Source organism: Chiloscyllium plagiosum, chromosome 11 (genome assembly GCF_004010195.1).
Source record: "Chiloscyllium plagiosum isolate BGI_BamShark_2017 chromosome 11, ASM401019v2, whole genome shotgun sequence".
NCBI classification, from domain to species: Eukaryota; Metazoa; Chordata; class Chondrichthyes; order Orectolobiformes; family Hemiscylliidae; genus Chiloscyllium; species Chiloscyllium plagiosum.
Window position 1 is genome coordinate 53,759,780 of NC_057720.1, and position 26,046 is coordinate 53,785,825.

The 26,046-nt window shown below is 39.9% G+C and overlaps 1 protein-coding gene across 1 annotated transcript in view; it reads left to right on the plus strand.

The window, feature by feature from the left end:
- The window catches only part of ankrd13c (ankyrin repeat domain 13C), a 104,366-nt gene continuing 78,320 nt past the window's right edge, over window positions 1–26,046 (plus strand). The window contains exons 1-2 of the mRNA XM_043700104.1: window positions 1–289; window positions 12,147–12,188. Of these exons, the coding sequence (XP_043556039.1) occupies window positions 1–289; window positions 12,147–12,188 (331 nt within the window). The remainder of the gene's footprint in view (window positions 290–12,146; window positions 12,189–26,046) is intronic.

A 26,046-nucleotide genomic window follows, 5' to 3' on the forward strand; every position in this document is an offset into this window, starting at 1 on the left:
ATGACAGGAGAGAAAGCGGAAAGGATTTCCAACGGCCGTTCGGTGCGTAGAGATCACAGGCTATTCAAAGAGGAGGCTGGGGCTGAACAGGACGACGAGGCGGCAAGGACTAAAAACCGGGCTAAGCTCTTTACGAATCACAAATTGATCAAGAGCCCGACTTTGACCACGGAGGCGTCCACGACTAGAAATGAGGATTTCCCAGTCCACGAGTGCGTCTTTAAAGGCGATATCCGTAGATTATCGTCATCGATAAGGACACACAATATAGCTCAAAAAGATCTCCACGGTAAGTTTTTTTTTGTTACAATAATCTCGGGCTGTTGAGATACCAGTTGCTCCAAGCATTGATTGCAAACTGAAGTTGAGTAAATATGCATTCTTGGATATTACGAAATCTGTTCTTCTACAAACTAAATTAGGCAATAATGACTATATCTTTCCTCCGTTTATCACTTCCTATGCCCAGATTTCAGCTTAAATTTACGATATAAGGTTGACCAAACAGTTCTTCCTGCGTGAGGAAAATACAAAATCTGTTTAGTTACCTGGTCTTGTGCTTAAATCTTTAAGAACTTTGGAGTAATGACTGTGGTTTTTATAGTCATCGAACGTAAATTTTACAATCGTGCTTGCTTACTTTTGTACAGATCCACTAACAGTACGCTGTGACAGATGAGCCTGTATTGTGTTAGCAAAACTGTAAAGGAGATTTGGTTCAAGTTTTAAACACTTTGCTTTGTAAATACACACAAAAGCTAAGAGCACATGTATTTTAACCACCTAGATGACCTAGTTTTGAGTGGATATTCCTGCTGTTTTCATTCAGATATATTGAAATTATTTATTACTGGTAAAGCTCACTCTAAGTGTTTAATATTTCAACAAAATAAAATGAGGCAATTCACTTTGACAGCTTTTCAAAAGAACTTTTTAGTCTGAATCCAGAAACATTTACAGACTTTAATTTCAAGTACTTGTAAAGTTGAGTTTCTGGAAGAAATGTATCAATAGTTTTTGCCATCCTTTCTAGGCTGTGTTCTGCTCCATGACCTAATAAATTTAAAGTCACCTTGTCTTTCCTCTTTCTTATACTAGTTACTTTAAAACTGTTTTCTGATTCTCAATCACTGGAAATAAAGTACATAAGGAGAAACCACTAAAACTAGGGTTTTAAACATCCCTAAATCTCTACCCCAACCTCACTTGCTGAAACGACTGCAAATTTTGTTTCTTTAGCCTCTCTATAGATCTGATATCTATTTTTATTCTTGTCAATCATTTTAGTAAACTTTCTGTACACCTACTTAAAAGGCCATAATGTTGCAAAGGTTGACTTTGCTATCTGTTCATCACTGAATCAGCTATTTGCTACATGTTTACGTGCTGACCATTAATAACCTCAATTTTCAGTGCAAAAGCTTATTAATGTCTAAATAAGAGTTCCTTCTATAGGAGAGCTAGTATCCTTGATGAGGAAAAAAAAAGAGTATTTTACTAACCAATCTGTTAGAATTGTTAACATGTTTCACAAAGTGAGAATCATTAATTTGATGGTAAATCATGTGAAAAAGGGGGAAAAAAATGGAATGGAGGAGATGAATCCGTACAAAAATCCAAAATTTTAACTTTGAAATCTTCAGCAATAAACCTGAAGGGTTGGGACTCCTCTTTCAAATTAAATATGCCAACTATATTTTGCAGTATTTAAGTCTTATTGTGACAAAGAAAATTCACGTATGCATCAGTGGACAAGATCAAACTTTTTTTTTTCCAATGTCTTTAGTGGCTATCAAGTAAATTTCCTAAATTCGCATTCCTTAATTTCAATTTAGAGATATCTATGTAGTGAGGCTTGTGGAGGAGTAGTGAACAGTTTCCATGTTTGACAGCACATTGTATGAATGCTTTTCAAGCTATTCTATGATATGTGATAGCCTTGCTACTATTTCTACTAAAAAATATAGTATATTTACAACACTTTGGCCAGGAGCTACTCTGTTTGGTACCTAGCCATTGATTGATCAAGATTTAACATTACTTCCTTACTTTTTGTACTCTTATGCATTCATCATTCACTTTTTTTTTGTAAAGATATTTCCATGTGCTTTTAGATGCCCTTCTAAACTTGTCCTGCCAGGCTCCTCTGTTCTAAACTACTTAGTTTATATTGTTGCTTTTCATTTTTTTTCTACCAAGATGTGTATTTCAGAGCGGTCCAGTTAATGGAAACTCTTGCATAGTTAGGGTAAAGTTTTGGTACTTTGGTAATCACTTTGCATCGCCTCCAATTGTTCCTAGACCTTCACCTTCTTCTCCACACAGTGCCAGTATGCCCCATCATCTTCAGATGTGTCTTTGTTTACCAACCACAAATTTTTCATTGATCGTGTGCTTATCTCTAAATGCAATTTGACCTTTTAGGCCTCATTGCAATTCAACAGACTATCTTTTAAGCTTTCTTTATTCATTCACATGGTATGTTGCTGCACATGCCTAATTGATTTTCAGAAAAAGGTGATGAATTACTGCCTTGTATTGATGTAATTCATGCGAGGAAGAACCAGCTTTTTGTTCAGATCGAAGTCCTGCAGTTCAGCACTATTGAGCTGTGATTGGTGGAGGACAATCAAAAAACAACAGCAGGATGGATCTCTACAAATACCCTCATTCTTAGTGATTGGGGAGCCCAATATATTAGTGCAGAAAGATGAGGCTGAAGCCTTTGCAACTGTCATCTGCCACAGGTAGTCAGCGTATAACCGAGCTATGCATCACAGATGCATGTTTGATTAGACTGAAGCATTCACAACAATTTTCAACCAGAGATCCATTTCAGCCACCTCCAGAGATCTTTAGCATCTTGGATGAACGTTTTCAGCCAATTAGAATCGCTCGTGATCTCAAATGAGTGGAGGTGCTTGATACTGCAAAGGCTGGCAACATTTCAACTATACTAAAGAGTTAAGCTCCAGAGTTTTGCTGTGCCTCTAGCCAAACTATTTTGGTACATCTATAACCCTGGCAGCTACCTAACAATGTGGGAAATTGACCAGGTATGACCCATACACACACAACTGGAAAAATCCAACTTGGCCAATTTCAGCCCCATCAGACTGCCCTCACATAATAAGTGATGTAAGGGGTAAGTGACAATGCTATCAGGCAACACCAACTCACTATTGTCCAGTTTGAGTTGTCAACTGACCTCCTTACAGTTTGGTTCAAACATGGAGATAAGAGCAGAATTCCAGAGGTGAGGTGAGTGCCTGTGACATTAAGACTGCATTTGACTGAGTGTGGTATCAAGAAGTCCTAGTGAACTGGGGTAAAGAAAAATTTGGAGGGGGGGGGGTCTCTCTGTTAGTTGAAGTCATACCTAGTATAAAAGATGATTGACTTCCAACAACCACAATCATCTCCGCTCCAGAATATCTCTGCAGGACTTCCTTCAATGAACTGACCTAGGTGCAACCATCTTCTGTTTCATTAATATCCTCCCCTCTATCATAAGGTCATGGGGATGTTTGCTGATTTGTTCATTGCATTGCACAACTCCAATACTAAAGCAGTCAGTGTTGAAATGCTGCAAGACCTGGACAGTATCTAGGGTTAGGCTGAAAAAGTGACATTTGCACCACACAAATGCAAGGAAATAGATCTCGCTCTGAGAGAATCTATTTCCATCACTGAAATGGCCACCATCCACACCCTGGTGATTACTATTGATTAGAAAGTGAACTGGACTAGAAAGCCTATCCACCATCTAAAAGTCAGGAGTGTAACAAAATGCTTCCCACTTGTAGGTCTGAGTGCTCTTCCAACAACATTCAAGAAGCTAGACATTTTCCAGGACAAAGCAGTTTGCTTGATTTGCACAATATCTACAAACATCCACTCCCTCCAATACTACTCAACAACCATGTTGATCATCATCTACAAGATGCTTAGCAGAAATTCACCAAGGCTCCTCAGGCCGCACTTTCCAAACCCATGGCACTACCATTAAGGAGGTGGTAAAATGGCATATACAAACACCTGCAAATTTGCTGTCTATTTACCCTATCCCTGCTCCATGATTTTATAAATCTCTGAAGTCACTCTCCGCCTCTGACAAGGAAAACAGCCCCAGCCTCTGTTCGTATTCACTTGTGGAAGTTGGAGGTTGCTGGCTGGCTAGCATTTTATTGTTCGTCCTTAGTTGCCCTTGAGGTGGTGGTGAGCTGCCTTCTTCAACTGCTGCAGTCTGCCTGCTAATGTATGTTGTATGTGGAACCTAGACACTTGAATTGCTCATCAGAATTTATTTAAGCTGCATTTTATTTCAATACTTTTCAAGGATAGCTAAATGCTTGATTGGTTGAGGAATAATGATTTGGAGATGCCAGTGTTAGACTAGGGTGTACAAAGTTAAAAATCACAACACCAGGTTATAGTCCAACAGGTTTAATTGGAAGCACACTTGCTTTTGGAGCGTCACTCCTTCATCAGGAGGGCTCAATCCTAACAATTTACATCAAAAATTTACAGTGTGATGTAACTGAAATTATACATTGAAAAATTCATTGTCTGTTAAGCCTTTCATCTGTTCGAATACAGTGATAGTTTCACTTTCATGTGTAAATCACAAAACCTTTTTTAAAAAAGGTTGCATCCTCAAGTTAGCTGTTAACAATGGTGATAGCTAGACAATATGTAGAAGGTGTTGGCCCCCTGTGTTCTGTCTATGCCATGATGTTCAGATTGATTCTAATCTAAAAAGTGAGATAATGGAGTTTTACATGAATGTATGCAGTTTTTGAGCAAAGTACAATGTAACCCTGCAAGTACAAATTCACCCCACAAAATATGTGTGCATGTGGGTCTTTGTCTGTCTGGGTTGGGGGTTGAGTGTGAGAAAGTGTAGTGAGTACAGTGTCTTAAGTCTGTGAGGGGGTGGGCGGGTGTATAGTGCAATGGTGGGCACCGCACAACAAACAGACAGGGGTGTTCCCTCCCAGTTGGGGGACACTTCAGTGGCGCTCACACTCACATCCTCAACCCAGACAGACACGCACACGTTTATTTTGTGGGGTGAATTTGTACTTTGCATGGCATAGACAGAGAGCACAGGGGGCCAACACCTTCAACATATTGTCTAGCTATCACCATTGTTAACAGCTAACCTGAGGATGCAACCTTTTTTTAAAAAAGGTTTTGTGATTTACACATGAAAGTGAAACTATCACTGTATTCGAACAGATGAAAGGCTTAACAGAATCAATTTTTCAATGTATAATTTCAGTTACATCACACTGTAAATTTTTGCTGTAAATTGTTAGGATTGAGCCCTCCACTATCACCTGATGGAGTGACGCTCTGAAAGCTAGTGTGCTTCCAATTAAACCTGTTGGACTGTAACCTGGTGTTGTGATTTTTAACTTTGAGAAACAATGGTATAGTTCATATATTCTTTCAAGCAAAGTGGAAGATTTTTTATTGCTTCGATTATCTTTCCTTTTTATATCTATTTTAAATGCAACCATAATTGGTTAATAGTTCATGTTTTTGAGGTTTTTTTTTCCCTGAAAAGTCAGCCAACATTAGATATCAAATTGCTTGCTTTTGTTCAATTTGCAGTATTCTGATCTTAAGCAGATTTTGTTGTATTCTTGAAGCCCTTCTCTACCTTGACCGAGACTATTTGTTTTATCCTTTGGTGGCGTCTGTATTGAAATAGAAAAAAAAATTGTATCATGGTGTAACCCCATTGACTGTGTACATCTTTCTCAGGTGTTTGGAATCCTTGTCCTGAATTTATTTCCATCTATTTTTGCCCAAAATACACTTCTAACAGTAGAACAAGTTGTCAACTTCTGGACTAGATCCCTCTAATTGTTAAATCTAGTCAAGTCTTATGAGCTTTAAACAATTATTTTGAAATCCTATGTAGAGATTTTTTTAGGCTGTTTCCTGGTACTCCTACTGCAAAACTTTATGCAATTTATTTTAATGCTCATTTTTCTTTCTCTAGAAGAGAGAGGAATTGGACGGATGATTGAAAGCTCGGTTACAAATAATGCTTTGAGCTTTCCTTAATAAGAAGGAGCTGTGAAAGAATTGTACAACACAAAAGAGGTTCATGAAAGCTGCCCTTAGGATAGGAGAAAAGTAGATTGTCCCAAGGGGCAGAATTTTAAAAAACCCATGTTGAAAGGTGTGGTACGTTAAGCCCACAAAGGGATTTGAAATCCATTTTAAAAACTATTTTAGTGGCCTGCAGGGATAGAAATAATGGATGTATCCAAGAAACTCCAATTTAACCAAAATACAATTTGAAGCTTTATGAAGTGGAGGAAATGCCAAGAGAAAGTTTTTTGAATAGTTGAGTCTGGAGGTAACAAGTGCAGTGGTGTTTGTGCAAAGATTGGAGATTAAAATTATGATCATTCTAATACATCGAATTTAGAAGTGCACCCCAGATCATAGAAGAACCTTACATTGTACGTAAATGTTGAACAAGAAGAGAAATTAACTTCAGGCTGAGCGTTTGTGGTGAACACTTGAATATATAGCTTCAGTTGTCTTCATGTTAAGTTGAAGAAAGTTAATCCTTTTGAGTTTGTTCTGCTGCTTGATAATAGCATGCTTTACCTGATTGTATTGACTTGATTTCCTGTCTTTCCTGTCCCATAACTCTTGATTCCCTTGTCTGTCAATAATCTATCTAGCTCAGGCTTAAAAGTTAAGAGTCAGCCTCCCCAGTTTTCTGGGGAAGAGAATTTTTTGCTGACTAATTACCTTTTTTAAACAGTCTTTTTTCATCTGAAGAGAGTCCTCTCATACTTGCACTTCATTCCTATAACTGATCCTTCCCAGAAGAGTCCTGTGATCTGCTTAATCAAGCAACATTAGGATCGTGGAAATCTCTCATTTTCAACTCCTGTGCTTAGATGATTTGGAGTTGGGAACCATGTGTTCTGTGTCAAAGTTTGCAGATGACACTAAGATGAGTAGTAGAGCCAGGTTTGCAGAGGGATATAGGTAGTTTTTGAGAGTGGACGAAGTTCTGGTAGATGGAGTACTCTTTGATAAATGTGAAGTCATTAGTTTTGGGAGGAATAACAGTAAGAAGGACTATTATTTCAATGGTTGTAAAAAAAAAGTTGCAGTATGTTGCTGTGTAGAGACACCTGGATGTCCTTGTGCATGAATCACTGCAGAAAATTAATTTGCAGGTGCAGCAGGTAATTACGCCAACAAAATTTTGTCCTTCATTGCTAGAGGGATTGAGTTTAAATGCAGGAAGGTTATGTTATAGCTGTATAGGGTGCTAATGAGGCTACACTTGGAGTACTGCATCTCCTTACTTGAAAGGATGTATTGGCACCAGAGGGAATGCAGAGGAGATTCACTAGGTTGAGAGGGTTGGCATATGAGGAGAGACTAAGTAGACCGGGATTATATTTATTGGAATTTAGAATGAGTTGGGACCTCCAAAGAAACCCAATTATGAAGGCAATAGATAAGATAGAAGTAGAGAGGTTGTTTCCACTGGCAGGTGAAACTAGAACAAGAGGGTAGAGCCTCAATTTGGGGAGTGAGGGGGTGGGAGGGAGGAGACTTAGGACTGAATTGAGGAACGTCTTTGCCCAATGGGTTATGAATCTGTGAAATTCCCTGCCCAGTGAAGTGGTTAAGGATTCTTTGTTGAATGAATTCTTTGAACAGTAAAGGAATTCAAGGTTATGGTGTGAGGGTGGCTAAGTGGAACTAAGGCCACCAAAAGATTATTGAATGGTGGAACAGGCTCGAAAGGCCAGATGGCCTACTCCTGCTCCTGGTTCTTATGTTCGCTGTTCTAACTTTAAGGTACGTTGTCATTCCAAGAATGAGTCAAGTGCATAATCTTTCAAGTGCTTGTAACAAAATTAGATTTCCTTTCCTTTTTCAAATAAGGAAACCATACTCTGCATAATACTTGTGTTGTGTTGTGGTCTCACCAAGGCCATAAACAGCTGCAGTAAAATATATAACTTGTATTCCATTTCCCTTGAAATATGTAACAGTTTATTTGCCTCACTAATCACTTTACCTGCCTACTACGCTTTATGACTGGTAGCAAGACACCCAGATCCCTTGTGTTTATGGAGGTTTTATTCTTCTGTTTTAGTGTATTACTGCTGAAGTGGCCAAGTTCACATTTTCCCACACCAGATTGCTCTGCCAATTTTTGCCATCTTATTTAATCTATATTCCTTAGTTTTCTATTGATTTTGGTATAAAGAGGAGCTTGGAAAAAAAAATAAGTTTGTCAGCAAATTTAGTTACCATATATTTGATAGTACCTTAGTAATAGTAGCAGGAGTAGGGTATTTGGTCTGTTGAACAGCAGAGCAGACTGATTTAAGATCATGGCTGATCTACCTATCCATCTCGCTCCTCCTACCTGCGTTGTCCCCAAAACTGTTAATTCAACTTCCATGCAAAAAACCATCCAACTATGTCTCGAATATATTTAATGAAGCTGCCTCTACTGCTTCCTTGTGCAGAGAATTCCAAAGATACACTATGCTCTGGGGGAAAAAACAGTTCCTCCTCATCTGTCCTAAATCTACTCCCCCCTAATCTTGAGCCCAAGTCCTAGTCTCACCCAAAAGAGAAACAATTTGCTCGCCTCTATATCCCTTTCATAATTTTGTTTCTATCCAGTACTCCTTTCCCCCCTCCCCATTCTTTTAAATTCTAGCAAGTACAGTCTCAGGTGACTCCACTTTTCCTTGTAGGGTAACCCCTCATCTCTGGAATCTCTCATGAGGACAGGGAGGACTAGCTATTTGGGCACAGAACTGGCTTGAAAGTAGAAGACCGACAGACTGTAATGGTGGAATATTGCCTTTCAGACTGGAGGCCTGTGACCAGTGGTGTACTTCTAGGGTTGGTAGTGGCTCCGTTGCTACTCTTCCATATAAAAATAAATTGGATGCGAGCATAAGAGGTACAGTTTGTAAGTTTGTAGATGACACCAAAATTGGAGGCGTAGTGGATAGCGAAGAAGGAACCTTGGATTACAACGGGATCTTGATTAGATGGGCCAGTGGGCTGAGGAGTGGCAGATGGAGTTTAATTTAGCTAAATGTGAGGTGCTACATTTTGGAAAAGCAAATCAGGACAGAACTTGTCCATCTTCATGTTAAAGTCGGAGGGAGTGTTGTTGAACAGAGACCTTGGAGTGCAGGTTCATATTTCCTTGAAAGTAGAGTCGCAGGTAGCTAGGATAGTGAAGAAGGCATTTAGTATGCTTTTCTTTATTGGTCAGAGCATTGAGTTACAGGAGCTTTGGAGGTCATGTTGGTTTGGCCATTTTTAGAGTATTGTTTGCAAATCTGATCTCCTTTCTATCAGGAGGATGTTGTAAAATTTGCAAATCGTTCTGAACCCTTTGAAGAATATTTCCAGGGTTGGAGGACTTGAGCTATTGAGAGAGGCTGAATAGGCTGGGGCGTCAGAGGCTGAGGTGATCTTTTATAGAGGTTTATAAAATCATAAGGGGCATGGATAGGGTACATAGGCAAGGTCTTTTCCCCGGGTTGGGGGAGTCCAGAACTAGAATGGCGCAGGTTTAGGGTGAGGGTTGGGAAAATTTTAAAAGGGATGTAGGGGGGAAATGTTTTCACACAAAGGGTGGTGCATGTATGAAATGAGCTGCCAGAGGAAGTGGTGGAGGCTAGTAAAATTGCAGCATTTAAAAGGCATCCGGATAGGTTTATGAATAGGAAGGGTTTAGAGGGATATGGGACAGATGCTGGCAAATGGGACTAAATTAGGTTAGGGTAACTGGTCAGCATGGACTAGTTGGACCAAAGGGTCTGTTTCCATGTTGGACATCCCTACAATTGTATAACCTGGTGAATCTTCTCTGCACTGCCTCCAAAGTCAGAATATCCTTGCTCAAGTCAGGAGACAGAACTGCATACAATACTCTAGGTGTGACCTCACTAACACCTTGTACAATTGCAACAGAACCTCCCTGCTCTTAAATTCAATCCCATTTGCCTTCCTGATTCTGTTGTACCTGCAAATCCAACTTTTGGTGATTCATGATCTCTAGTTGCTTTAGAGTATTAAGGTTCCAGCAGTAATCCCATTATAATTCAAACTGTTGCACTAGTTAGGAAGAAATTGAATAGATTATGTGCTTTAAGCAATAGTGATAGATACAATTTTGCATTGCACTACTACTGTGGAAGTTCAGTTTCCAATTCCTTTATTGGAGGAGCAAATTACTGCAGATGCTGGAATCTGTACTGAAAACAACAAAAAATGCTGAAGATCAGAGTCAAGTAGCATCCATAGAATGTGAGCAAGCTAACTGTCTCTAGATGACTCTTCACAGCACCTAGCAATTTACACTTTACACTTCTGTGGGTCATCTAGACTCTAAGCATTAGCTTTCTTTCTCTGTAGATGCTGCCTGGCTCAGTTTTCTCCCGTATTGGTTATTTATCTTTATTGGAATTTAGGTTGACATTGAGTAAAATTAAGAAATGAGCTTTGTTTATCCAAAGGAGTGTGCATTGCAAGCTTAGAGTTATTTTTAAAAACTAATCAAATCTAGGTGTTGCAACCATGCTCTCTTGTTTTAAGACCTAGTTGTGGAAGGCCTAAAATGTACTGGTGGGCATTACATGCTCACACTCCATCATCAACATTGAGACTCAGGATAGATTTAATCACTTTCACAACTCTTATCAGTTCCTTTATTACGTAAAATCTGTGCCCAAGGAGGAGGTCTTCTAAATTGCCTGCCTTCCTGTACACCAGTCGGCCAGAAATTAGGGCCTTGGATGTGAATTACAACAAATTTGGCTATTTCGTAAAGTAGTTAATTGCCCTCATTCCATGAATGAATTTAGAGTCAACCACATTGCCGTGGGTCTAAGACGCATGTAAGCCAGACTAAAGGACACTAGAGAATAGATGTATTTTTCTGACCATTGACAGTGGTCATTGTCAGACTTTCAATTCTCTAGATTTTTTTGAGTTTAAATCCCACCATCTTCTATGGCAGGATTTGAATCCAGGTCCTCGGAACATTGTTTGGGTCTCTGGATTAATCATCCACTAATATCTTAAGGCCATTGCCTCCCCTTGTTTTCAGCATTTTTCTTACCTCCCCAGAATAGCACTCCCAATTCTACTCCTTTTAATCTATCAAAATTCCTTCCATTAAAATATTCTGGGTATCGCTGTTCCAGAAATAGTTTCAATGTCTGTATTGTTTGGATCAAGGGTAGCTGAGAGGTTAGCACTGCTGCATCACAGCGCTAAGGACCTGGGTTCAATTCCAACCCTAGGCGACTATCTGTGTGGAGTTTGCACATTCTCCCGGTGTCTGTGTGGGTTTCTTCCAGGTGCTCTGGTTTCCTCCCACAGTTCAAAGATGTACAGGTTAGGTGAATTGGCCATGCTAAATTGCCCGTAGTGTTCAGGGATCATGAACCATGACTCAAAGCTACAATTTCCATAATTAGCTTGAGTTCCTATTATTTACATCACTGGTCAGAAAACAATGTTAGATAATGAATAAATTCAGACCACCACAAGTTTCCTCTCTTGCTTCAGTCTGAGTCCTTGCATTACAGTTCACTCCTTAACTTTTGTTCCCCTTAATCTTTGTTTCACAAATTGTGTTTTAATAGAAATCTGGCAAGGTGTTTTTCTCCAACACTTCAACTTTTAAATTATACTTATGACTTTCTTACGCTTTCATACAGTATCAGCTTTGCCATTCATGTAATAAACTATAACATCTTGCTTGGTCTTAAACACCCCTTTTTAAATCATTTTCATTGTTCCCCACTATATTATAGCTATGTGCTTTGGTTTGGCACAGGAACCTAAACTTTTATTGACTATTACTAGAGCAAAATTACCTGCAGGTCTTGATGGACAATGCTATACATGTGGATTGGAAATTTAAAACATTAGGATAGATAAATACAATTAAGCTCCTGTTCTTCTGTATTAAGCCTTTTTTAAATGGAAAAGTATGAAAATAAATTTGGAGTGGATCTGGTGTAATTGGGCATTTTGATTTTGTAAACTTATGCATGCAAAATAACTGACATTATCGACATCTGATTATGAATACTTTTGTTTTCTAGGAAACACACCGTTGCACCTTGCTGTGATGCTAGGGCACAAAGGTGAGTTTTTTTTCTGGTACCTTTAAATATTCCATTAAGTACACTCTGCTCTAGTTGATCACGTAATTATTAAAGAGTATTTCCAAGTAAGGTAGATTCACGCAAACCTAAAATACTGTCAAATGTATAATTTCAATTGCATATTGAAAGATCTTTTTAAATCTAAAAACTTCGATTCTAAGTATCAGTAGACTGATGTTTCTTGAAGGATTGAGCCAAAGTAGTTAAAATCTAAATTGAATTTAGTTTTCATTTACTTTTCCTTAGAGAATTAATGTATTTAGGTTTTTGATTTGATATAGAAGTGTAATGACTATTTAGTGGAATATGATTTTTATCTGATTTCCTTCAAATCAAATTGGTTGCTGTATTACTGTGTACAGAAATTTACTGTATAATAATGACTGACAAGACTTAATTTTGGTTCATAAAAAGATTGTGTAGATTGTTACAACTTGGCCAGGCAGTGAACAATTGGGTTGGAATCCAATTGGAATGCATTTTATTTAGAAATTTGTTTGGGGTGGGGAGAGAGAGAGAGAGTGACACTTTGAACCTGCATCTTCAATTCAGAAAGCACTGTTTCAGCTAAAGTTTTTTTTAATAAAAAATAAAGTGAATATGTTATGGCATACTTCTCTGGACAGGTGGGACTTGAACCCAAACCCTCTGGATCTACCACAAGATCCTTGAGCCTTGAGAGCACAGAATATCCCCCAATAGATAAACACTAACTTGGAGTCAGAGTGAGATATACAGCATGGTAACAGACCCTTCGGTCAAACTCGTCCATGCTGACCAAATATCCCAACCCAATCTAGTCCCACCTGCCAGCACCTGGCCCATATCCCTCCAAATCCTTCCTATTCATGTACCCATCCAGATGCCTTTTAAATGTTGCAATTGTACAAGCATCCACCACTCCGTCTGGCAGCCCATTCCATGCACGCACCACCCTGTGTTTAAACGTTGCCCCTTAGGTCTCTTTTTATATCTTTTCCCCTCTCGCCCTAAATCTGTGCCTTCTAGTCCTTGATTCCCCCCACCCCAGGGAAACGACTTCGTCTATTTATCCTGTCCATGCCCCTCATTATTTTATAAACCTCTAAGGCCTGCCCCCCAGCCTCCGAAAACAGCCCCAGCCTATTCTTGAATACAATTAAACAGCTGATCAATATGTTGTAATATTGTAATTATGAAATTGTTCACACTGCTACAAAGTAGATTTCTTCTGGCAGTGCTCTGTCAAAATGCATTGTTTTGAGTTCAGTTTACAGTGCATTATTATGTGCAAAATACAAATGTTGCTTCAAATCTAAGTTTAACTGACTTTTGTGAATATTCTTTGGTATTGTTCACAGACGGAAAAAATAATTTTGAATTAGTGTGTGCTTGTATAAAAGTCAGTGGCTCCATTTTTGCATGGGTAATGATTTTTGAAGGGCTTAATTTTGAGTAAAATGTGTTCCATCTTAACTTTAGAGTAAAATGCAAAACTTTCCTTAAGGGAACGAAAGGAACAAGAGCTATGTCATTTGACACTCCTAGTCTTTGAACTGGCATATGCAAGGACCTGATTGAAATGACCTGAGCATCCCAACTCCTCTCCACTCCTGTCCTGTCACCTCCCACTTGATGACAAACAGCAGAAGCAGCAGTTGGTAGTCCGAATTAAACAATCATACAACCAACTAATCAGATATAGACCTTGCAGTCTTAGCACATCCAGCTGTGAATGGTGATGGATAACTGAATAACTAAGTGAAAGAGATGACTACACCTAATATCCCCATCCTCAACAATGGGAAAGAGAATCTTTGTACAGAAGAGGATGAGGATCAAGTATTTGCAATAATTTCTTTGCCAAAATTGCTTTTTGCATAGCCCATCCAGGCTGCTGTCTCCTAAGGTTCCCAGTATAATGGATGCCACTCTTCAGCCAATTTAATTCACTCCGTGATATGGTGGAATACTTGAAGACACTGGATACTGCACAGGCTGTCCTGGCAACATTTTTAGCAGTAGAATTGTTGCTATTTTGGCAATAGCAAAAGAAAAGACCCTTTAGGCTCAATTACTGTATCCCAAAATACACCATATCAGTTCATTGCAGGAAAGTGGAACTAAAAGCTTGTGCTGCATAACTGCTAAGCCCCTAGTCCTACTTTTCTACTGCTGCTACAATGCAGACTTTCATACCCAGCAATGTGGAAAATCCTTCAGGACAACAATCTTCACTTGGTTCATTAATGAACTGATGTAGTCACATTTGTTTAACTTTGCACAACATTCAAAGCCATTTGTAATGTATCTGACAGTGTGATTGTATGCAGCAAGACTTGAGACCAACCAGACTTGGATCAATACATAAGTAACAGCTGTGCCACACCGAAGCCTTGTAGAGCTCCTTTGCTGTCTAGAGTCTGCTTGCTGGCTCGATGCCTGAAGAAAACTCTAGCCATTTGACTGAGGCGCAGCCTTGTTTTGGAGTTCTGCTGTGGGCTGACCTAGGGTCCCTCTTCAAGTTATGCCCTATATGGGGCTGTGCGATTGCCTTCACTCAAGTGGTGTTCTCCAAGCTCTGTCAGACAGGTGATAGTATCCACTTCCGTTGGGGTACCCTGTATCTCCACACTCCACTTACTGCATTTTCTCATGAGCAGGCCAGTTGCCATGTCTGTTTGAAGTTCAGTTGGGCTTCACCTAGTAGCTGCTTGTAAATGGTTATGTCATTAATCCCATATACCAAGTGGTTGATCAGCATGTCATTCAGGGTTAAACCAAAATCACATTTCCCCTCCCAAAAATCCCAATTATGTGTTCCCCTTGTTCTTGAAAAGTCAAATAAAGCAGATGGCATGTCAGAATTAGGAGGTTTTGGGGTGGCAACATTCCTTCACTAAATCTGTCAAGTCTTTGAAAGGTATCAGTATCTGCCTCTGGGAAAGTTAGGCTCCGAGTAACCAAAAAAAATGCTGTGAGTCCACAAGCAGTCAGAAGGATGACTCATTGCTTTTCATTTGCCCAGGAAGCAAATAACACATTCCTTCCCCATACTGGCCCAGTCTTCAGAATCAAATGAGTCAGAGGGAGTTGATGGCCTAATGATATTGCCACTGGCCTGCTAATTCAGATACCCAGGTAATGTTCTGGTGACCTGGGTTCAAATCCCACCATGGCAGAATGTCATTTCAGTAAATAAAATCTAGAATTAAGGGCCTTGTGATGACCATGAAATCACTGTTGATTGTCCAAAAAACCCATCTAGTTCACTTCTTTTTGGGAGGAAACTGTCATTCTTATCAGGTCAGGTGTCACGTAAGCCAGACTAACAACAATGTGGTTGACTCTTAATTGCCCTCTGGGCAATTAGGGACAGGCAATAAATGCTGGCCCAGCCAGTGATGCCCTCATTCCATGAGTGAATGAAAACAAAATACTTCCCAAATGAAGGTATTATGCTAAAAATGCTCACCCGACTCCAAGACAACCATTGCAAGCAGATTTTCTTCAAGCCCATAACTAGAACCACTGAAATAACTTGAGGCCAGTGTCCCATCACCAAGCTCACCCTTTATTTATATCTGCAGAGTACATGGCTCTGAGCTGACTGGTCAGAGCCAATCTCTAGAATCGGGAGTCTTTCTAAATCTCCTGTTCGTATCAGTCAGGCAGGGCTCTGATTAGCCCAGGTTAATAACACCAATCAAGGATCTCCTGGTCAATGAGATTCACCTGGCAATTGTTCCAATCAGTGCATCTCCCATTACATTTGCTTTGTTTAAAAATCACTGTCTTTGCATTCTTGATCCTTCTGTGGGAAGCATGAGCAGTTTCAGCTCCTGTGTGCTAGGCTGCTCCATTGTGACTGTGAAAATGTCTATCAGTTCTCCTCTTAGTTGTATTTTGTCAAGTAGAACTCTGAGCAGCTTAAGCCACATTCTGTCCTTCAGCGATGACACAAAAAAAGGTGCACTTATGCTAATAGGTAATCTATGGACTACACCAAGCAGAGGAGGGATGTCGAGAAACTTTGCAAGGAAATTGGGGATGTCAACAATTTAGTGGTCATAATGGGTGACTTTAATTAACTAAATATAGACTAAATATTTGTAGTCTAAGGGGTCATGGGCCATTCAGTCCCTTGAGTCCGTTCTACCATTCCCTGAGAGCATGGGCGATCTGTGGCCTAACTCAATTTACCCACATTTAGCCCGTATCCCTTTAATGTCTTAGATAAATATTTGTTAAACAATCTCTGATGTTTAAAATTTAACTGATTTGATTTAGCATCAACTGTTGTTTTTGGAAGAGTTCAAATATCTGTTGCCCTTAGTGTGCAGATGTGCTTCCTAACATCACTCTTGAATGATTTGGCTGTGACTTTTAGACAACACCCCTTTTGTTCTAGAGTTTCCAACCAGTAAAATAGTCATCTTTGAGCTACCCTGTTTTTTCCTGTTAATATCTTAATGACTTTGGTCAGATCACTCCAGCTTCAGAATTCTAGAGAAAATAGGCCTAATTTGAACAATCTCTGCTCCTCACTCAACTCCTGAAGCCCATGTATCATTGTGTAGACCTATACTCTGCTCCCTTCAACACCAGCACATCCTTCCTAAGGTGTGGTGCCCAGATCTACCCTCCGTATATAATGTGGGCCTAACCAAGGTTTTGTAAAACTACAACATAGTCTTTGTGTCCTTGTATACAAAATCTAGCATAGAGAAGCATAGCGTAGAACATTAAGCGCAGTACAGGCAGTTCGACCCACGATGTTGCACCACCCTATGAAACCAATCTGAAGTATATCTAACCTATGCTATTCTACATTTATCCATATATTTATCCAATGACCATTTAAATATCCTTAAAGTCGGTGAGTCTGACTGTTGCAGGAATGGCATTCCACGCTCTTACTACGTTCTGAGGAAAGAAACTACCTCTGGCATCTGCCTACATTCTGGATGTAGGTTTACTTGCTGAGTTGGAAGGTTCATTTTCAAATATTTCGTCACCGTACTAGGTAAAATCAGTCAGCCTCCAGATGAAGTGCTGGTGGTATGGCCCACTTTCTATTTGTGTTTGTTTCCTTGGATCGGTGATGTCACTTCCTGTTCATTTTTTCTCGGGAGTGGTAAATGGGATCCAAGTCAACATGTTTGTTGATAGAGTTCCTGTTGGAATGCCATGCTTTCAGAATTCTCGTGCATGTCTCTTGTTTGGCTTGTTCTGGAATGGATGTGTTGTCCCAGTCAGTGATGTCCTTTCTCATCTATATGTAAGGATACTAGTGAGAGTGGGTCATGTCTTTTTGTGGCCAGTTGATGTTCATGTATCCTGGTAGTGAGTTTTCTGCATGTTTGTCCAACGTGGTGTTTGTTACAGTTCTTGCAAGGTTTATTTGTAAATGGCATTTTTTGTTTGTCTGTATTAGGGTCTTCGAAGTTCACTAGCTGCTGTCCTATATCTGTGACCCCTCAATTTAAAGCTGTCGCCTTGTGCTACCCATCACCATCTGATGAAAAAGGCTCTCACTGTCCACCCTATCGAACCCTCTGATTATCATATCAGCCTTGGTTTTGTTTTCAGTTGGTTCTTGGCATTTTAAAGATCTGTGCTCCTGAAATCTCAAATTTCTTTGGGCATGTACCGTATTTAACTTCATACCATTTAAAAGTATCCTGATCAAACCTTTTTTTTAACTCAAGTGACTAACCTCACAGTTGCGCTGAAATCCATCTGTCACAGTTTTGCCTGTTCATCTAGTCTATCAATATTCATGTAATTTTGTTATCATCTACAATGCTGCCTAACTTTGTCATGAGCAAATTTGGATGTTACTTCCTGCCATTATCCAAGTAGTTAATAACTTAATGTGAATAATTGAGGCCCTAACACATTCTTGTGGGGCATCACTGGTCACATTGTCCAGCTAAATTGAGTACCTACCCATCATCCCAATTTTCTGTTGCTTGTCACTCGACCAATTTCCCAACAATGTTAGCAATTTATCCTTAATTCCATGATATTGTCAGGCATTACTTACCTGTCATGAATCCATGCTGACTTTCCTTGATTTAACTGATAATTTTGAGGTGCTTAATTACTCTATCCTTTATTTACAGACTTCAACAATTTCCCTTCCACAGATCTGTAATTTTGCCCTTAAAAAGAATGATGTACAAATTTCCAATCCAGAGGGTTGGACTCCTAAATCTAGGGAGCTCTGTAGATGCCCCAACTATAATCGTTCAGTTTGCTCCCCAACTTTCTTTAGCATCCTTAGATGAAAACCAAAACTTGTGGATTTGTAACTTTATTGTTCCATTAATTTCTTCATTATCGATATTTAACTGTTAATTTTATTTTGTAAGTCATCAATCCACTATTAATTTCCCTGAAAATTCCAGCAAGTGTTCCTTCTGTTCTGCTGTAAATAGAGGTAAACTAATTATTCAACATGTCTGCCATTTTCCCACTGTCATTGACAGTATTCCCACTTTCAGCCTTCAGTAGGCCAACATTACCCTTGGCCACCTACTTACCTTTATGTAACTATAATATTTCTTTTTATTGATTTTTGTTCCAGGCAAACTTTCTTTCATAATCCCTTTTTAGTAGTTCTCAAACTGCTGCAAGGATGGTGCAGGAGGGAGGGTTTCAGGTACTTGGATAATTGGGGCTCATTCTGGGGAAGGTGGGACCTGTACAAACAGGATGGTCTTCACTTGAACCAGAGGGGTACTAATATCCTGGGTGGGAAATTTGCTGGTGCTATTCGGTTGGGTTTAAACCAGCTCAGCAGGGGGATGGGAACCTGAGGTGTAGTTGCAGTTCACAGGAGGATGAGTGTAGGGAGGACAGGGACAAGATTTGATGGTCACAGGAACGTGCTGGCAGACAGTAAGCTGGTTTGAAGTGTATCTACTTCAACGCCAGAAGTATCCAAAATAAGGTAGGTGAGCTTGCAGCATAGATAGGTACTTGGGAATTCGATGTTGTGGCCATTTCGGAGACATGGATAGAACAGGGTGAGGAATGGATGTGGCAGGTTCCAGGATTTATATCTTTCACTAAGAACAAGCAAGCCGGTAAAAGAGGGGGAGATGTGGCCTTGTTAGTCATGGATAATGTAACAGTGTCTGAAAGAACTTTTGACAAGGACTCGTCTACTGAGGTAGTGTGGGCTGATGTTAGAAACAGGAGACGTGAGGTCGCACTTCTTGGGGTTTTTTATAGGCCACCACAATCTTCCACAGAGGTGTAAGAGAGGATTGACAAAACTATTGAGTAGGATTGAAAGGAACAGGGTGGTAATTATGGGGGAACTTTAACTTCCCCAACATTGACTGGAAATGCTATAACTCTAGTACATCGGATAGGTTTTTTTGTCTAGTGTTACAGGAGGGTTTCCTGACACAGTACGTCAAAGGGCCGACAAGAGGGGTGGCCACGTTGGATTTGGTGCTTGGTAATGAACAGCAGGAGGAGGCTTATGTGTTGATGAGGCAAGATGGTTCAGCTGAGGCTGGGAAGGATTTCGAGAGAGTTAAGAAGCGTAAAGAGAGGACAAGGGCAGTCTTTAGCAAATAGAATAAAGGAGAACTGTAAAGCTTTCTATAGGTATGTGAGTAGTGAAAGGATAACTTGGGTAGGTCAAAGACAAGTGGGAAGTTGTGTAGGCCCTGTGGAGATGGGAGAGGTACTAAACGAACATTTCTCATTTTCTCACTCAAAGGAGAAGAATGAGCTATGAAATATTAGACTAGAAATGATAGACATTAGTTATGAACAGGTGTTATCAATTCTGAGGAGTGAAAGTAGATTAGTCTCCTGGGTTGGATGGAATTTATCAGAGGATTCTCTGGGAAGTTAGGGAGAAGATAGCAGAGTCTTTGGCTCTGATCTTTGAGTCGTCATTGTCTACAGGTTTAGTACCAAAGGACTGGAGGATTGCAAATGTTGTGCCCTTGTTCAAGAAGGGCAGTAGTGATGATCCAGGTAATTATAGACCAGTGAGCCTTACGCACATTGTAGGAAAGATTTTGGAAAGGATTATAAGAGAATTTATAATCATCTAGCAAGCAACAATTTGATTGGAGACAGTCAGCATGATTTCGTCAAGAGCAGGTCGTGTCAGTCAAACCTCATTGAGGTTTTTGAGAAGGTGACCAAGCATGTAGATTCGGGTAGGGCAGTTGACGTGGTATATATGGACTTCAGTAAAGCCTTTGATAAGGTTCCATATGATAGGCTGTTGGAGAAAATGCAGAGGCATGGGATTGAGGGTGACTAAGCACTTTGGATTAGAAACTGGCTTTCTGAAAGATGGCAGCGAGTGGTGGTTGATGGAAAATATTCAGCCTGGAGGCAGTTTACTAGTGGTGTGCCATAAGGGTCTGTTTTGGGACCACTGCTGTTTGTCATTTCTATAAGTGACTTAGACGCTGGCATAGGTGGATGGATTAGTAAATTTGCAGACGACACTAAAGTCAGTGAAGTAGTGTGGATAGTGTGGAAGAATGCATGTTGCAAGGGGACTTGGATAAACTGCAGAATTGGGCTGAGAGGTGGCAAATGGAGTTCAATGCAGATATATGTGAGGTGATGCACTTTGGGAAGAATAACAGGAAGGCAGAATACTGGGTCAATGGAAAAATTCTTGGTAGTGTGGATGTGCAGAGGGATCTTGGAGTCCATGTACATAGATCCCTGAAAGTTGCCACCCAGGTTGATAGTGCTGTAAAGAAGGCATATTGCATTAGTGTTAGGTTTCATTGGTATAGGGATTCAGTTCCAGAGCCGCAATATCATGCTGCAACTGTACAAAACGCTAGTGCGGCCACGCTTGGAATATTGTGTACAGTTCTGGTTGCCATATTTTGGGAAGGATGTGGAAGCATTGGAAAAAGTGCAGATGAGATCTACCAGGATGTTGCCTGGTCTGTGGAAAGGCTGAGAGACTTGGGTCTGTTCTCATTGGAAAGAAGAAGGCGAAGAGGGGATTTGATAGATATACAAGATGATCAGAAGATTAGGGTTGACAGTGGAAGTCTTTTGCCTAGGATGATGACGTCAGCTTGTATGAGGGGGCATAACTACAAATTGAGAGGTGATAGATTTAAGACAGATGTCAGAGGCAGGTTATTTACTCCGTGATAAGGGAGTGGAATGCGCTGCCTGCCAATGTAGTTAACTCAGCCACATTAGGGAGACTTAAACAATCCTTGGATAAGCACATGGATGGTGACGGGATAGTGTAGGGGGACGAGCTGAGAATAGTTCATAGGTTGGTGCAACATCGAGGGCTGAAGGGCTTATTCTGCACTGTATTGTTCTATGTTCTCTGCTAGTTTGTTTTTATCGTTTTTGGTTTGGCAGGATGAGCTGCTTTTTTTTTTCATTTTGTGCAACTTTTCTTTTTAGTTTTGTGCTGTCCTTGTCTCTTCAGTTGTATATGGCTGTTTTTTTTGTGATGTGGAGTCTTTCCCTCTCTTATAAGCATGCTGTTGGCATCATATTGCTTCACAAACCAAGTGTCGAAGTTATAAGCTGGCTCAGCATTGCATTAGTGTTTGTTTCAACCGCCATTCAAGTGCAAACCAACAGAGTTTTCCACTCTATCCTCCTAGCTAATAACTTCCTAATCAGCAATGTCATCCTAAGCTTTTTCTGTACCCTCTCCAAAGCCTCCACATTCTTCTGATCGTGTGGTGACTAAAACTGTATGCAGTATTCTAAATGTGGTCTGACTAAAGTTCTATACAGCTGTATCATGACTTCGGAATTTTATTTACTACGGCCTGACTGATGAAGCCAAGCATGCAGTGTATCATCTTGACTACCTTATCCACTTGTATTGCCACTTTCAGGAAACTGTGGACCTATATGTCGAGTTCCTTTGTGTCAGTGTTTCTAAGGGTTCTGCCATTTATTCCCTATTTACCTCCTTCTAAAATGCAACAAGTCGCCATAATCCTACCAGGCCATAGGGCTGCTCTCTTGTTGGGGAGAGAGAGATGACGTTGATTTAACCTGAGGGCCAACATACCTCCGAGTGAGAGATTGAGTCTTTCTTGGTAACCTCAGCTGGCTTTGGGATTGAACCCATGCTGTTGGCATCATACTGCTTCACAAACCAAGTGTCGAGCAAACTGAGCTAAACTGACTCCCAAAATGCATCACCTCTCATTTGTTTGGATTAAATTCCTTCTGACATTTCTCTGTCCAAGTCTTCAACCTGTCTATACCTTGCTGTATCCTCTGGCAATGCCCCTCACTGTTGCACAGCTTCCCAACTTGTCTTGCCTGTGAACTTATGAATCAGGCCATCTACGTTCTCCAAACATTTATATTAAAACAACAGGGGTCTTTGTGCTGACCTCTGTGGCGCACCACTGATTAAATATTTCCAGTCAAAAAAACATCCTTCTACTACTGTCTTCTATTATCAAGCCAGTTCTGAATCTATTTTATCAGTTCACTGCAGATCCCATGTGACTTTACTTTCTGTATTAGCCTGCCATGTGAGTGACTCCTATGTTATTCTCCAATAATTTCCCTACCCCTGAAATGAGGCTCACTGGCCTGTATTTTCATGGATTATCCCTGTTGCTTCTTTGTTTAAAGAGGGCAATATTGGCTATTCTTCAGTCCTTTGGGACCTTGTCTGTGACTAAACAGGATAAAAGATTTCTCACAAGGCCCAGCAATTTCCTCTCCCAGTATTCTGGGATAGATCCAATCATGTCTTTGGGGCTTGTCTACCTCAATGCTCTTCAAAACACCCAAAGTTAAAAATCACCCAACACCAGGTTATAGTTCAACAGGTTTATTTAGAAGTACAAGCTTTGGAGCATTGCTCCTTCGTCGGGTAGCTCGTGGGGCCCATAATGGAAAATGTTAGAAAAATGAAGGCTAGGCACAAAGTGGGCAGTTTCTGATGTTATTAATTTGATGTTGATCCCTCTGTAAACTACTTAAAGCAAGCAGAAAATGAGGTTTTGTTCCTGGGTACGTTGTGCTATGTTGGAACATTGCAACAAGTCCAGGGATTCTCCAGGTAACTGTGCAGTTTTCAAAAGGGAGCCATAAACAATAAACAAAAGGTTTTACTCAAGACTTTTTTATTAAAGACTTCATATAATTTATCAGTGATTTAAACCACCTAGCTCTCCAGGATTAGATGGCATTTATTTCAGGAGAGATTGGAGATTTGCATGCACTATCATAGCCAATGCATGCTGATGGCATACCATTATGCAAGGTTGTAGCTCAGGTTGAGGTTTAGGGTGTAGGTTTGCTCGCTGAGCTGTAGGTTTGATATCCATACTAAGACCCCTTAGAATCCTAGCAGCACACAAACCCACCAACACACTCAAACAAAAACTAACAAACTGAAAAGACCCAGTACAACCCATGGGTAAAACCAACGTCATCTACAAAATTCCATGCAAGGACTGCCACAGACACTACGTAGGACAAACCAGAAGAAAGTTAGCCACCAGGATACACGAACACCAGCTAGCCACAAAAAGACACGACCCTCTCTCCCTCGTAGCCCTACACACGGATGAAAAAAAATCTGTTCGACTGGGACCACCCATCTATTCTGGGACAAGCTAAGCAAAGACATGCCAGAGAATTCCTCGAGGCCTGGCAATCTAACCACAACGCCATAAACAAACACACAGATATAGATACCATCTATAAACCCCTCAGAAAACGAACAGGAAATGACATCACCACAAACCTAAATCAGTTTGGTTACTTCACATGGAATTAATGAGTAAAATTTGATTGATTATAGTAAATAACTTCACCTACTTCCTTGACTACATTGTAAGGAAGTGAATATCTAAATAATTCCTTGGTAATCTTTTGATCTTGTGTACATGGATTTTCGAAAGACACTTGATATGACGTTGCAAAGAAAGGATTACTAATGAAACTTAAAGCTGTGAGAATTTACTAGCAGTTACGTATAGGTAAACGAAATGGTTGAAACAAACGTGCTAGAAAGCAGAAAATGAAGGGATGCATACTAAGTATTGGAAACTTTTTTTAATGTACGTTTAATTATTTGAATTCTGAACATGAAAGCAAATGAGTTGATATCCTAATCATGTATCCAGTGACTGCTAGTAAAGAACAAGAAGCAATTCAAATTATAGAATGATCTAAACAAAATGAATGGACTAAACAATGGTTGAAATTTAGTACAGATCAGTGATTCATATTATATACAAAATAAAAACAATGTATATTTCATGAATGGTGAAATGAGCACAGATGAGATTGAGACACCTAGGAGTCTGGAAAGACACTCTTCTGAATGTATATTGCCAACAAAAAACTACAATTAAAAAATGTAATGACGCAACTAAAATAATAAGAAATGAACCAAAGGTAGTAATGCATTCTGAGCAAAGCTTGCTTTGAGTGCTGTTTAGATACCGGATAACTACTGAGTCATTAGTCAAACAAAAATCTACAATTTTGATCAGTATTGTTTGGCTGTGAGAACGAGGAGCAGGAAAATGGAGCAGCAATGTTTTTTCAGCTTATTTGCTTAAAACAAAGGAATTTGGAGTGGTGTTGAACTTTATTAATAATAGCTTAATAGAAAAGCTTAATCCAATCATTAAGCTTTATTAATAATAGCTTAATGATTGGATGTCTGCATACTGCATTTGAGGGGTGTGGTTTGTGTCAGCTGAATAGTAGGTGGATATTGAGGCCAAGTCCTGTCTGGTGCAAATGTCTTCACAAATGCATTCACCTGTTTGTGGTGAACTCTAATGTCACTATGCTCTGGGTCAGGAGCAGCCTGATGCATCAGATCCTCCTCCAGGGCAACAAACTCCATGAACATCACTTACTTGATGTGTCATCTTGCACTAGCTCTTCATTTGAGTTCTCTGAATATGCATCTTGAATTTATAATCTGGAATACCTTTATTATTCTGGTGATCAAGTCATTTTACTGAACTATTTTTGAATAATTTTTGCAGTCTTTTTTTTTTCAGAGGTTTTCAGAGTTTGCATTTAAATGTTTGGAAAAATAATCTGGATTGAATGTTGCTTAGAAATGTGATGTGGTAAATTTGATTTAAAAAAAAATTTCAGGTAAATCAGTCCTGCATAGCAAAACTATCAAATTGGTTTTTGAGCTGTTGCCTTGACGGGACTTTAATTGTAGGCAACTAAAATCTGATTCCCATAGTACAGGTTGGTAAGGTATGGTGAATAAGTCCATCTGAATGCTATAAATCCAAAGTGAAGGAAATGGTGGTAAACATTTTGTATTTTCTGACAAAGACAGCAAAAAGGGGAGTTTGGAAGAAGGGGCTATAATTGGAATTTTGGTGAAATCTATTAATCTGGAAAAGACAGACATATCCATTCCTACATCCGTCAACTCTGACTGTGCTTTTCTTCCTAAATCTCGCTGTGGTTTAATTGGAAAATTTGACATTTATCTTGCTTCAGCTAGTCATCCAACTGACTCACTTGAGAAAATAACATTTATAAGCTTGAATACCTAAAACAGCTCGCAAGTGGTTACTCTGCTTATCTAACATCTAGAGTTGAAAAATGTGGTGCTGGAAAAACACAGCAGGCCAGGCAACATCCGAGGAGCAGGAGAATCGACGTTTCGGGCATAAGCCCTTCTTCAGGAATGAGGCTGGTGTGCCAAGTGGGCTGAGATAAAGGGTAGGGGGGAATTTGTGGGAGGGGTGCTGGGAATGTGATAGGTGGAAGGAGGTGGGGATGGTGGCAGAGAGGTCGGGAAGAAGATTGCAGGTCACGAGGGTGGTGCTGAATCCGGGGGTTGGGACTGAGATAAGGTGGG